This window comes from Anolis carolinensis, chromosome 3 (genome assembly GCF_035594765.1).
Source record: "Anolis carolinensis isolate JA03-04 chromosome 3, rAnoCar3.1.pri, whole genome shotgun sequence".
Taxonomy (NCBI): Eukaryota; Metazoa; Chordata; class Lepidosauria; order Squamata; family Dactyloidae; genus Anolis; species Anolis carolinensis.
In genome coordinates, this window is record NC_085843.1 from 139,991,688 (window position 1) to 140,006,555 (window position 14,868).

Genomic DNA, 14,868 nt, shown 5'->3' on the forward strand with positions numbered 1-14,868 from the left:
AATATGTGCCTTATCATCATTAAAAATTCTTAAAGGAATTCAATTATTGCTTATCTTCTTAGGTTACTGCATTATTTATAAATAAAAGAAATATCTAGAAAGGCATAAATTGTTTGCCAGTAAAGGTAAATTTGCAGAATTATTAGCGCATTCCTTCGTTATCCATAGTTCTTTGAATAGGTAAAGGTAAAGGTTTTCCCCGATGTTAAGTCCAGCCGTGACCGACTCTGGGGGATGGTGATCATCTCCATTTCTAAGCCGAAGAGCCAGCATTGTCCATAGACACCTCCGAGGTCATGTGGCCGCCATGACTGCATGAAGCACCGTTAGTTCTTGGAATATTCCTGTAATATTTAAGTGTGTTTTGCTTTATGTCACTGCTGCTGCCCACAGTTAGTGGATCTATCTGCATTTCTTGGAGGAAATGCTAATTTTTATGCTGATTAAATTTTAAAAGCATTTTTAGTTGGGGTAAATTATCTTTCTTTAAAAAGTAAACTTAGATTAATAAATTTTCTTCTCAGTGTTTGGTCAGGTATGATGAAATTTAACTCAGCCACAAGTATCCCACCCTCCTTCAAAGATTATTAATATCTTACATCTCAAAAATCATTGGCTTTTCTGACTTTATTGGCCTTCTTTCCTATTATATAATATAAAATAAACCCAACCCATTTTTTTGTATAAGGAGTTAGATAAGTGGTCTGACACATGCATTGTGTGTGTGCCATAAAATGTGCATCCAGATCTTCCATGATGTGTTATAGATCCTCTTTGGCATTCAGATTGAAGCAGAAAATTGAAAATTGCTGTTCTGCTGTTCGGTACATTACAGACTGGTAATACCGTTCTCCCAGGATCCCCAAGCTAGCCTCACCTATTTTTAAAAGGAAATATAAATTTTAATTTGAACAGGTCAAACATTTGTAGACAAGGTACTTTCCATGTATAAAATATAAATTTCTGAATAGAATGTACTTGTAGAATTGAGCAATACAAAAATGTTTTTTCTGAATAGAAAACAAAGCTCAGCATTGATTTCTGCCTCTATTTTTGTTTTCAGCCAATGTGTGATAACCATGATGATGGAGAAACTGCTGCAATTATCCTGTGTAATGTCTGTGGCAATCTCTGTACAGACTGTGATCGGTTCCTTCATCTTCATCGGCGAACAAAGTCTCATCAGAGACAGGTGAAGAAAAGGCTGTTTTTAAAATGCAAACTCAATATGTATAAAAATAAATATATTTGAGTTATCTAAGTTATCCAATTATTTAGATTTATTATGTGTTTATATAAATGTGATAGGTATTCAAAGAGGAAGAAGAAGCTATTAAGGTTGATCTCCATGAAGGCTGTGGTAGAACCAAACTGTTTTGGCTGATGGCACTTGCGGATTCCAAAACTATGAAGGCAATGGTGGAGTTCAGAGAACAAACAGGTGAGTTATATTTGCATTTATTTTTCAGACTGACCATGGAAAGGATAAAATATTATTTGTTTTCCTTCTAGTCTATAAACTACATGCAAGTTATACAGAGCAGAGGTGGGGTACAAACTATATTATCTTCCTCAAGCAAGAGGTACCATTTTATATAAAACAGGTTACTCTGGCCCCATCTATACTGTCCTATGCTGCAGCTTCAAACTGCATTATAAGGTCAGTATAGACTCGTGATGCAGTTTAATGCAGTTAAACAACAGTATATGAGTCTAGTAAAGATAAAGGTTTCCCGTGAAGTTAAGTCCAGTAATGTCTGACTCTGGGGGTTGGTGCTCATCTCCATTTCTAAGCCTAAGAACCGGCGTTGTTCGAAGACACCTCCAAGGTCATGTGGCCGGCATGGAGCGCCGTTATCTTCCCGCCGAAGCGGGTACCTATTGATCTACTCACATTGGCATGTTTTCGAACTGCTAGGTTGGCAGAAGCTGGAGCTAACAGTGGGCACTCACTCCGCTCCCGGGATTTGAACCTGGGACCTTTCGGTCTGCAAGTACAGCAGCTCAGTGTTTTAACACACTTCGCCACCGGGGCTCCTTATGAGTCTACACTGCCATATAATGCAATTTCAAGCTGTACTGTATATGGGGACTTTAACTCAAGTTCTGATTACAGCAGATATAAATTTTATTGGAGTAACATGGTCTTCTATCTGGTTTTGTGCTCACACAAACAGAACAATTCAATTTCCTAAGAATTCCAGCCCTTGGGTATTCTTCGCTTAAATTTGGTTTTTGGTCATGTCGCAGAAATATACATGTATGTAAGTTGGATGAAGGGACCCTCTGTGCCCCACAACCTAATCTAGCACAGGTTCCTTATGTGACTTGCAAAGCATTATGCTATAGTTCCCACTGCTTGCTGCCCAAAGCAGGACAAAAAGCAGCATGCTAAAGAGAATTTCCTTTATCAACAAATAGCGGTCAGAGATACCAGGAGAATCCATTGCTTCTCCACACACTGAACAAATTCTTTTCTTCATTCTGAGAGAATTACAGAACTCTGTGCTTCTGTCTTCATATATAAATTTGAAGTTAGTAGAACCTATTGATGGCTGTTGCAGAGTCAAACTTGGGAAGATTGGGTCCAGCTCCCAAATAGCATTTGGCCAAAATTGTTCATTCCAGTAGATCCAACCTCTAAGACCCAAACTGTTTAGATTCCATTTCTATCATCTGTTGTGAAAAATAATGTTCCTGGGCCACAATGTTCTCCATTTGAAACCTTACGAACCCACTGCTAGTAATCCATATACAGGTAGATCCCAAGTTACAAACATCCGATTTACAAACAACTCATAGTTAAGAATGGGGTGAGACAACAGGAAGCAAGAGGAATCTACCCCTAAGAAAGGAAATTCACTCCTGAAAAGTTATCATGAGGGAAAGGGGTCTCCACTGAGGCTTTCTCTCCAATCCTTGTTTCCACAACATTTTTCAAAATCCAGTTGTTAAAAATGTACCTGTTCCAACTTACATACAAATTCAACTTAAAAACAAACCTACAGAACTTACCTTGTTCGTAACTTGGAGACTGGCTGTACTGAGCTACATACACTGATAACCTGATTCTTCATAAGTAAGTGTGTATTCAGCCAAGACAATTGTTTGTTTTGTAATGAAGAGCTTCACTTGATAGCAGGTCTGCATAGTAAGGGGTGAAATTAAATGGGCTAAACCTATTCAGGCCACAGATAGGTTTTCAGCACCTCACTCAAGGATTGTGAGAAGTATGCCTTTTCCTCCGATCAAGCAGCAAAGTGGATTAGCCTCAATTTTCCCGCCTCCCCTCAGCGTGGTGGCAGATGCAGTCCTTTTCTGAGAAAAAAAAAAGCAGTGTCTTGGCTCTTGCTCTCTCATTCATCTTTTCTATTTTCCTCTGAGTTGCCTCAGTCATCTCATTCTGTGGACCAAAAAACCAACTCTGTGCCATTCATTTCCCTCATTAGTGAGGGAGAAACTTAGCTTTGCTATGAAGACTCCACAACAGCTTCATGGTGAAGCTACATTTCTCCCTCACTAGTGAGGAAAATGAATGGCGGGGAGTTGGCGATTATTCCCACTGGAGGAGGAGGAAATAACCGGCAACTCAGAAGCAAAGGAAAAGGAAAAGCAGCAGAGACAAGTGCAAAAGTATTTTTTTCTACCGTCTCCTTATCCCTCTAAAGTGGACAAACTAATGTTAAATTTTAACATAACCTGAAGCTTACAAGATCCCTGAATAAAGATCCAATTTCCCTTAAAATTTCATCCTCTGCTACTCCATTCTGAGTTTGACAACCTCTCCAGGCCATGTTTCCTACTGAGAGCAGCACTTCCAGCATCCTGACTGGATCTGTTGGTGGTGCCCCCTTTGTCACAGGTTAGTTGGTTAGTTGGGTAATTTTGTTGCACACAGAAAGGAAATGTGAAGTAAATCACTTGGAGGAAGGAATGGCAGGTTCTCGTTGCTCCTCTGCTGTGGTGTTGCATGTGACCTCCCTCTCTAAGGCTTTAGGTTCAGGACCTCTGCGAGCCACACCAAATCCTTGTGAGGGCTGCATCCAGCCCCCAGGCTGCATGTTGTGCTGGCCTGCTTGGTAGATATAGCAACTTATTTCCCTGTTAGGTTAATTTTTCTGTTTGTATAATGTTTCACATTTGCCTGATTGAGATCAGCTAACATTTTTTAAATTTTAATGAGACTTCTGACCCACCCACCCTCTATTAACCCAGGCAAGCCCACTACAAGCAGTTCTGAAGCATGTCGTTTCTGTGGCTGCCGAAATGGAACAGAATTATCAGCAGCGGGAAGTGTTTGTTCTGATGCTGATTGTCAGGTTTGTATGTTTTAAACACTGCAATCATTCATCTTCCATTACACGAATTCATGAAGCAAGTTATTTCTAAGTAAGAAAGCATTTTGTTCTGTAATTTAAGGACTCATTTATAGGTTAAATGAAAGCATGCAGTGGAAAACCTCCCAGCCACCTGCTTCTTTACAAACCTGTGGGCCCATAGATTGATGACTTGGAGCAAAGAAGTGGGAGTAGGGGCAGACTAATTTTTCTGCATGTATGTTTGCCAAAGATAAATTTGAAGTTAGGAGTAAAGTACCAAATTAAGAAAAATTGGACTCTACTGACTCTACTTTGAAAAAAATTGGCTGCCTGATTTTTTCATATACTGCATATAATTAATTCACAGTCAGTCAGAAGCTTAGTTTTTCCATTAATTTGGCAAAGGAAGCCATGCATTTGGAGAAATTATTTTTCTAGATTTTTTAAAACCATAATTACTGTGAAGACCTGAGTTCAGTAGAATCATAGAATTGGAAAAGACTACATGAGCCATCCAGTCCAGCCCTCTGCCGGGCAGGAAAAGCACAATCAACGTACTCCTGACAGATGGCCATCCAGCTTCTGTTTAAAAACCTCCAAAGAAGGAGCTTCTGCCACACTACGAGGCAGGGAGTTCCACTGCTGAACAGCTCTCACAGTCAAGAAGTTCTTCCTAATGTTCAGGTGGAATCTCCTTTCCTGTCATTTGAACTCATTGCTCCGAGTCCTAGTCCCCATGGCAGCAAAAAAAACAAGCCTGCTCCCTCTTCCTTCATAGGTAAAAAGATAATTTGGACAGTACACTTATTACACAAGGAAGTTATCCGTTTCCTTTAATTTATAGACAAACATTTATTACATTGCTTCTGTCGTAACGTGTCTTACTGTCAGCGTTTGTGTTATTTTATAACACTAAAGCCTATCAGTGCATTTGAGTTGAGATTGCCAGAAAAAGAATTTCTAGGCAGTGAGAAGGGCATAATTGCAAAGGGACACAGACAGATTTAAATTATTCAGTTTTCCCCCTCATCTTGCATTTCTCCAGCCTTCTTGTTTATTTTGTGCTTACCAAGACATTGATCTTTTTTGAAATACCTATTTCTGGAAATGGATAGAAGATTGCTGCCTTCATAAAGCTGTGTAGCTTGCATAAAAATAACTACTACCGATCTGTTAAATGTATTGAAATACATCATTTTGTCTTCTAATTCAAGTTGATGACCCTTGGAAAGCTAGTTTACATCTGTCATTCACAGGAATATGCTAAAATAGCTTGCAGTAAGACACATCCTTGTGGTCACCCTTGTGGAGGTGTCAAGAATGAAGAGCACTGCCTGCCCTGTTTGCACGGTTGTGACAAGAGCACAACCACCCTTAAACAAGATGCAGATGACATGTGTATGATCTGTTTCACAGAAGCACTTTCAGCAGCACCAGCTATTCAGGTTTGAATTTTGCCTTTCATATATGCAATCTCAAATTAGTGGGGAGCAATCCAGTAGAAATCATTAAAAGTCAGAGCATGCCAGTAAGCTATACAAGGTTTAATCACAGTTTTCTTGGTTCAAAACTGCACTTGTAGTCTTTAATGTTTGATGGGCATCCTTATTATGATAGCTAAAATCTAGCATAGAGTTTTTGAATAGCTGTGGCAGGCCAAAAGGTATCCCCAAATCTAAACCAACCTGGCAAGATACGCTGCTGCCATTCTTCTATCCAGTCAGCCAGAGCCATTAGAACCTGAGACCTTACAGGATGTTACTGGGCTTCAAGACAATAAGGGGCTAAACTCTGCACCCTTTGTTCATAAAAACTCAGACCTCTGCCTTTGAAAATGGTATAGTGCAACTTAAGCAGAAAATGGCCAAATCCTGACCAACTACTGTTTTTACCTAAGTATAAAACTCTGTTTAATGTAATGCACACCTCAGTTTTGTAGGTATGAATTACAAAAATGGATTTGTCCTCAAATGGAATGCGCTCAACTCTGTAGGCATAGCATGCCAACTCACTAAATGTCATTACCTAAATTCCCAACTGGCCTCAGGGAGAGAGCTAGAGGGCCAGCTGGGAGGCAGGATCTGTGACTAAGCGCCAGGAATGATGGGGCCAAACTTCTGGTATTCCTTCTCTTTTTCTGGGCCCCATAGGGCCCTGAGCCTCTGCCAGGCACAGGCTCTTCACCCCCTCCCTCCACCTCTTGGGGTCCCCCTGGACCTTTTCATGAATGTGTCTAATGTGTCATTGAATCTATGCTTACTTCAATTCTGGCAATATAATTTAAACCAAAGAAAATGAGCATTAGACTCGAGTGAATATGATAGTTATTTTTATTTTTATAGTATCCTTTTCCCATATTGTACAATATATTGTGCCTTAGGTAAAAATCATCAGCATGCTAAAACATCATTGTGATTATTGGTAATTACATTTTACAGAAATACATACAAGTGCTATGGAACACGTCTTTCTTTCATGTGAAATCAGAATTATATATGAATTTTTAGTTCGCCCATTTGTCAGCATAACTTTAATATTATAATGTGTGTCTCAAATATTATTATTGTTCGGAATGTCCTGATGATATTTTCCTCTTTGTAGTTGGACTGTAGTCACATATTCCACTTGCAGTGCTGTTGCCGGGTTTTAGAAAACAGATGGCTCGGGCCACGGATAACATTTGGGTTCATGTCCTGTCCTATTTGCAAGGTGAGCACAGATCAAATACTGGTTCATAACTTAAAAAAAGATATTGAAAGAATAAGAAATATAAATATACTCTTTAGATTGTGAAAATCAAAATTAGGATTGCATTTGATAATCTTCAGGAATTAGATTGTTGGTGTGTGAAAGGGAAAAAAACTTCTCAATTTTATTAACTTCCTTTGCTATTGATTACATGAAAAATGAATTGTTGTTTTCAGTGTAAAAATATTAAACAGTTGAACAGTGATCAAAATGTATGAAGGCACACGTTCTTGGTTACTCGCTCACAGTTAAGAATTACATTATGTTTGCAGTAGTCTCCTGCTGGAGAAAATGAAAAGAAATTGCAATGCAAGGTGATCTCCTTCCTGGACATAAGTGTGAAGAAATTCAGAGTAGATATTAATATGATTACTCTTTTAAGAATACAGCTAATCACTTTGGTTGGCTTTCTTGTTGTAATATATCAAATATAGTCAGTCCCCAAGTTACAAACAAGATAGGTTCTGTAGGTTTGTTCTTAAGTTTAATTTGCTTGGGGTATTTGTTTTGCTATCTGTGCCCCTGTTCAAAAGTTCTCACCTCATTTACTGACCTTGTAATAATTATATTTTAAACAATTTGGCTTGTTGTGGAAATAAGGATTGTGATAAAGCTTCAGTGGAGACAAACTCTTTCATGAGTAAATTTCCTTTCCTGGGGAAACATTTCTCTCACTTCCTGTTGCCTCATGTCCATTCTTAACTATCGATCATTTTTAAGTTGGATGTTTGTAACTAAGGGACTGCATGAAAAGAACTGCAGAAAACTAGCAATTGTACAACAGAAGATTCTGAGAGAATTAAAATAGTACTTGTCTTAAATTCTAGAACATAAAGATGAGGCTAATTTTGAATGAAACAAATTATTAATGATGCAACTTCTATCTAATAAGCAAACAGATTTCTAGGAAATATTAAGAACCTGAAATTTAAGCTTAAAATTTGTATCCCAGTTAGTTAATGGCCTAAGTCAAATTATTAATTTAAAGTAGAGCCATTGAACATTGTGTAAAGTCAGTATTTATATAAATACCAGTGACCCATTGGTAAGCTGTAGTTGGGGCTCATAATTCAATTTGGACCTCACTTAGTTGATGTCATTTTTTTAATAAAAGAAATTTTCAGGAGAAATTAGTGATGCAGTGATGTGGACCACATGCAATAAATATCAATACGGTTCAGGCAATTACTGTAAAGATTTGAAAGTAACAGTTTGTCATTTTATGTAATTTAATAAAAGGGAGACATCCTACAAAGGTAATATGCAACTTCTGAACTGTGGAAATCATGGGCATGCAAGTATGTTTTAATGTATTTCCAAAATGCATAGACAGGGTAGGGGATAAAATTTTTAGAAACAAACCTGTATCCTGTACTTGCTAATCATAATGGTTAAGTGACAAACATTTTTATTACTTTGTATTCCTGTGGAGGTTCTTACGTTACATAACTTACACAGACCTTTTGGATGGTTTTCTTTTTGTGACATTTCTTGTGCTCACGTACTTTCCCCTTGCCTTTTCATTTATACCAGAACAAAATTAATCATCTAGTATTAAAGGAGTTGCTTGATCCCATCAAGGAGCTCTATGAAGATGTGAAAAGGAAAGCACTAATGAGACTGGAATATGAAGGGCTGCACAAAAGTGAGGCCATCACAACACCCGGAGTTCGGTTCTATAATGATCCTGCTGGCTTTGCCATGAACAGATACGCCTATTATGTTTGCTACAAATGCAAAAAGGTATGACTCAGTCACTAGACAGATTACATGGATTAATCAGAAAGGAAATTGCTGAGAAGCTGGTGGGCTGTGATTAATTCTGTCAATTGAGCAGAAATAGAGATAAATCTGTCATTCGTGGCTTGGAAGACTGAAGTTTTAAAAATGAACACATTGTAGACATATTAGCAGTATTCTACATTAATTCAGGTTGTATTTAATCTAAAGTATATTGAAATCTGTTCTAGTGCAACTGTATCACTCCCCCATTTCAACTGTATTCTTGAAATAAGCATTGAAAAAGTAATTGAATAAAATATTATGTTGAATTCAGACTTCATTTCCCTACTAGCAGCCTATGGGTCTACACTGTAGAATTAAGTGCTTTGGATCAATGCTATGGTGTCCTGGGATTTATAGTTTAGTGAGGCACCAGCTCTCTTTGGCAGAAAAGGCTAAAGACCTTGTAAAACTACAACCTTCATGATCCCTAGCATTGGATCATGGCAGTTAAAATGGTGTCAAACTGCAGTGATTCTAGATATACCCTTAGTCTTTGCCCAACTAGATGATTTGCCCAACTTATTTTTCTCAAGAATTAATATTATTTTCAGTGTATAGAAATTGTTAAAGCATCATGATTTATCACAACATATACCATATGTTATAACAAACACCTTACATTTTAAAGCATATATGCATAACAAATGCTTTGAAATCATGCATCTTAGAAGGAGTACCTATTTGTCTCTCTTATGCAATGACTTTCTTTCATCTGGCGTTTCTGTTGTGTTTAAAAAAAAAATTCAAAAAGGGGGGGGGCGAAAATTTTGTAGTTTATCTGGGTCCAGGAAAGAAGGGCTCAAAATTCCAGGAACACATTTTGATTTCCTCAAAAGGCTATAAATTAATCTATTTTTAAAATGGACTGGTGATTGTGTTTATATTTCTGAAGTTCATCTTTGTGTTTTCCCTTCAAGGCTTATTTTGGTGGAGAAGCCCGCTGTGATGCTGAGGCTGGCCAAGGAGATGACTATGATCCCAGGGAGCTCATTTGTGGCGCCTGCTCTGATGTTTCAAGGGCTCAGGTGGGAAAACACTTTTCTTTTTAAATTAACAAATAATAATGTCCAACATATTTTCTCTACATACAGATTTCACACAGTAATTCATCCTGTGGTTCTTCTCCCTTTTCACAGATGTGTCCTAAACATGGTACAGATTTTCTAGAGTATAAATGTCGTTATTGCTGCTCAGTGGCTGTGTTTTTTTGCTTTGGGACAACGCATTTTTGCAACGCTTGCCATGACGATTTCCAAAGAATGACAAGCATTCCTAAAGAAGAACTTCCACATTGTCCTGCAGGTAATAAAGCAACCTAAACTCTCCAGAAAGTTACTAACACAAGAAGTGGTCCTTTATCAGGATTTTGTATAATATTGTCCTTCCAGATGAGTTTTAGAAACACAGGGGGAAAATTACTTGACTATATTTTAAATGAGAAGCTCCTCTAACAGACTAATTATATTTGTTTCTGTATTTAATCTGTATTTTGCCATGCTCACAAACCTAGGACCCAAGGCAGTTGAAGCAATTAAAATACAAGCGAAAGCAGCACAAAGTTGTCATGTGAAAGAAGTTAACAGATTGTAACATTACAATACAATTTGATTTAAAAGATGTTGAAAGCACATCAATAAAGTACAGATGCAGTATAATAAGTGTTAAAGGGTCCTTTCCCAGCAGACAGTTGCTCAAAGTATGCATGAATCAAAAATCTTTGCCTACTTACACAACCACAACAAGAAGCAAACCAAACTAATTCCAGAGCCTGGAGAAGCTGCCAGAACAACCATCTCTCATGTTCCCACAGCTAGCCTTTGATATAATACAGGAACTCTCATTTCCCAACAAATTTTGAACTGTTCGTGCTGAACAGTAGCTTAAGAAGAAGATGCTGCAAACATCTTGTTTGAAGAGACGTAATCAGTATCAATGGGACAAGAAATCCTAAGTTGGCTAGAGCACTTGTGATGGCTAAAACTGAATTACAGTCATACATTCCAATGAGTCAAATTCAGTGCTTAGATAGGTCATAACATTCTCCAGGTCTGTTTCACCATAAACTTGTATTGTCTGATCTGTGTTGGTCATAATGGCTACTACAATATTTTGCTGTTTTCTGCCTCAGAGAGATCCTGCATCTACTAAAAACAGATGGAAACAACCAAGGATGTAACTTTTGTGTGTGTTCCATTATATTTCAGCGTAATACAAGTTCTGTTGTGCTTTCCTAAGGCACAGTTTTAATTCAACGTAAAAACTGCCACATTACCATAAGAGTGCTATTATTGAAATTCAGAAGGCATTATGAAACTATTCCATCTTTTTTCCTTAGCAAGTTTGTGGGGTTTTTTTCTAATAAGAAAAAAGATGATAGAAGCAGTGGATGAACACACAAGATTATCTAGATCAGGGCTTCTTAAACTTTTTCCACTCGCAACCCCATTCCACCTGAGAGATTTTAACATGACCCCAGATACTGTATCTAGGCATGTAAAACACACATGAAGCCCTTTTTTTCCTTTCACAACAGCAGCTCAATACCTCCTCTTTGTCCCTATGCTTTTTGCCCAAATAGTTTGCAACCCCACCACACACAACCCCATTTGGGGTCGCGACGTCTACTTTAAGACGCTTTCATCTACATCACCATGAAATTCTCTGAAAGAGTTTTTATTTTGTTCCTCTGAGATCCCAGATCTGAACTCTACTCAGTTCCTTACAGCTCTCTTCTGACGAGATCTACCATATCAAATATCCAATCTTAGCTATTATCTGATTTACTAGGCTTTGGTTCATATAATAAAGAGTTTTTCCCAAAGAGCAGAGCCACCATGTGCTGTCAATATCAGAAAATACGAGGTTTGCTAGTTGATAGAATTGCTGTAGCATGAAGAGAGTAAACTGGTCAGATGTAGAATTTCAGCTGCAAAATGTTTGTCTTGTGGCATAAAGAGTTCTGTTCCCTTAAAGTTCTGAAATATCCCTGCTTAGTTGTGTGAATTTCTATGGGTTTGTGAAAATCACCTGGTTCTGTTTGCTATTAAACTTTTTTTCAGGTCCCAAAGGAAAGCAGCTTGAAGGCACAGAATGTCCCCTCCACGTAGTCCATCCGCCGACTGGGGAGGAGTTTGCACTAGGCTGTGGAGTCTGCAGAAATGCACATACTTTTTAGTCCATAGTTCTCTCATTTGCCAGAACAAAGCTGCTGTCATCCCATAAGTGTCCTGAGTTCAGTATAAACCACACCTAGAAAGAGTATGGGACCATTTCATAATCCAGGGAAAAGAAGAAAGGTTGTAGCGCGAGAAGGATGCCAAATACCATGTACATAATCCTTGCTATGGGAAATTGACATTTATGACCCAAGAAATCAAATCTTGTGAGGTGTTTGCATGTGGCCATTACGCGCATCAGCTAAGAAGCATTGGACACTTACAAATAAATAATTGCTATCAAAGAAGCATTTAAAGGCTGTTTCCATGGACTCCAAATGATGCTGGATATCAGATGAAGAAAAAGTTTGATTATTGTATACTGACTTTTTTTGTAATCCTGTACAATTGTAACTGCATCACGGGTAGGGGTGGAAAACAGAAGTATTCTGGTTTATTTCTTAGACTGTTATTTAAAAAAGTGTTAGGAAGGCATAAATGTATCCAGTATCACACTGTATATACAAGATCAATGTTTGTCCTGTATAAGAATTACTAAATTGTAAACAGCAGTTTCATTTAAACTTCTGGGTTATGTTTGAGCCTGAAATTTTAATGAAGTGCAATACTGAGTGTGCCTCATATCTTGCAGCTGTAAACATAATGGAATGTATATGTCAATAAAGCCGCTGTACATTTTTATACAGTGAAAGTCTAATGAATTTGTAAGACCTTTCTTTTGAAGCAGCTAAAATCCCTCTTTTCATAACTATTAAATTCAGAATTTTATTTCAGGTTTAATGAATTTAGAAAACAATTGCTTTTCTTGTCCATTTTGGCATGGTGTTTTAGCAAGTAAAATCTGCTCATTGTCTTCTTTAAAGTAGTTGAGATGACCTTAGGCTCTCCTTGTTACATCATAACCCACATTGATATAATTTGTTAACCATGCCATTTTAAAATATATATATAAAACTAGCTGTGCCCGGCCACGCGTTGCTGTGGCGAAGAATGGTGGTATGGGAAATAAAGTATTGAGGAATTGGTGGTAGTTAAGGTAAAGGGTAAACGTTTTCCCCTGACGTTAAGTCCAGTCGTGTCTGATTCTGGGGGTTGGTGCTCATCTCCATTTCTAAGCCGAAGAGCCATCGTTGTCTGTAGACTCCTCCAAGGTCATGTGGGATGACTGCATGGAGCGGTGTTACCTTCCCACCGGAGCAGTACCTATTGATGCACTCACATTTACATGTTTTTGAACTTCTGGGTTGGCAGAAGCTGGGGCTAACAGTGGGGGCTCTGTCAGTTCCCCCAATTCAAACCTGCGGCCTTTCGGTCCAGAAGTTCAGCAGCTCAGCGCTTTAACATGCTGTGCCATCAGGGGACATTATTTCCTAAAGGTTGTGAATATACAATATTTCTGATTGTTTTGGTTTTTTTTTGTCTGTTGGAGGCAAGTATGAATGCTGCAATTAGGAAAAATGATTAGGATGTAATGGCCTTGCAGATTTAAAGCCTAGCTGTTTCCTCCCTGAGTGATTTTTTTGTTGGGAGGTGTTAGCTGGCCCTGATTGTTTCCTGTCTGGAATTACCTTGTTTTCAGAGTGGTGTTGTTTGTGATATTTTATATGCTTCTACTGTCTGTGGCCCTGAGAAAACAGAGGATTGGCCAGACTTTGATGATGGGAATCCTTTGTTGGGAGGTGTTAGCTGGCCCTGATTGTTTTCTGTGTGGAATTCCCCTATTTTCAGAGTGTTGTTCTTTATTTAGTGTTCTGATTTTAGAGATTGTATTGTTCTGTTTTATTATACCACATTAATTTTTATATATTCTGATTTTAGTGTTTTTGAATACTTGGAGCCAGATTGTATTCATTTTCACGGTTGACCGCAACACAATAATAATAATAATAATAATAATAATAATAATAATAATAATAATAATAATAATAGTAAGGATAGTAATGATAGTAATAATAATGACTTTGGTAATACATAGTGCTTCACTGCCTTCTCAGCTTCCTTTCTGGAAGAATCCTTTCTTGGGAGGTGTTAGCTGGCCCTGATTGTTTCCTTTGTAGAATTTCCAATTTCCTTGCTTTATTTACTTTCTTTATTTCTTTATTACTGTCCTGGTTTTAGAGATTATATTGTTCTGCATTATTCTATCCTAGAAATTATTTCATATCAAAGTAGAATCTCACTTATCCAACATTCGCTTATACAATGTTCTGGATTATCCAACACAGTCTGCCTTTTCATAATCAATGTTTTTGTAGTCAGTGTTTCAAATTCATTGTGATATTTTACTGGTAAATTTGTAAATACAGTACAGTAGAGTCTCACTTATCCAACATAAGTGGGCTAGCAAAATGTTGGATAACCGAATATGTTGGATAATAAGGAGGCGTTAAGGAAAAGCCTATTAAATATCAAACTAGGTTATGATTTTACAAATGAAACACCAAAACATCATGTTAGACAACAAATTTGGCAGAAAAAGTAGTTCAATACACAGTAATGCTATGTAGTAATTACTGTATTTATGAATTTAGCACCAAAATATCACGATATATTGAAAACATTGACTACAAAAATACGTTGGATAATCCAGAACGTTGGATAAGCGAGGTTGGATAAGTGAGACTCTACTGTAATTACTACATAGCATTACTGCGCATGGAACTACCTTTTCTGTCAAATTTGTTGTATAATATGATGTTTTGGTGCTTAATTTGTATAACGATTACCTAATTTGATGTTTAATCAGCTTTTCCTGAATCCCTTCTTATTATCCAATATATTTACTTATCCTGCCGGCCTGTTTATGTTGGATAAGTGAGAGTCTACTGTATATTGATCAT

General features: G+C 37.6%; 1 protein-coding gene across 13 annotated transcripts in view; it reads left to right on the plus strand.

Annotated features, from left to right (window-relative positions):
• Positions 1 to 12,725, plus strand: part of mycbp2 (MYC binding protein 2) — a 207,433-nt gene extending 194,708 nt beyond the window's left edge. For all 13 annotated transcript variants that reach the window (XM_062975545.1, XM_062975546.1, XM_062975549.1 and 10 more), the window contains 9 exons: positions 1,064 to 1,192; positions 1,309 to 1,441; positions 4,216 to 4,319; positions 5,576 to 5,764; positions 6,921 to 7,028; positions 8,601 to 8,810; positions 9,770 to 9,877; positions 9,989 to 10,154; positions 11,912 to 12,725. In XM_062975545.1, the coding sequence (XP_062831615.1) occupies positions 1,064 to 1,192; positions 1,309 to 1,441; positions 4,216 to 4,319; positions 5,576 to 5,764; positions 6,921 to 7,028; positions 8,601 to 8,810; positions 9,770 to 9,877; positions 9,989 to 10,154; positions 11,912 to 12,027 (1,263 nt within the window). In that variant the 3' untranslated portion in view covers positions 12,028 to 12,725. The remainder of the gene's footprint in view (positions 1 to 1,063; positions 1,193 to 1,308; positions 1,442 to 4,215; positions 4,320 to 5,575; positions 5,765 to 6,920; positions 7,029 to 8,600; positions 8,811 to 9,769; positions 9,878 to 9,988; positions 10,155 to 11,911) is intronic.
• Positions 12,726 to 14,868: the final 2,143 nt, after the last annotated feature.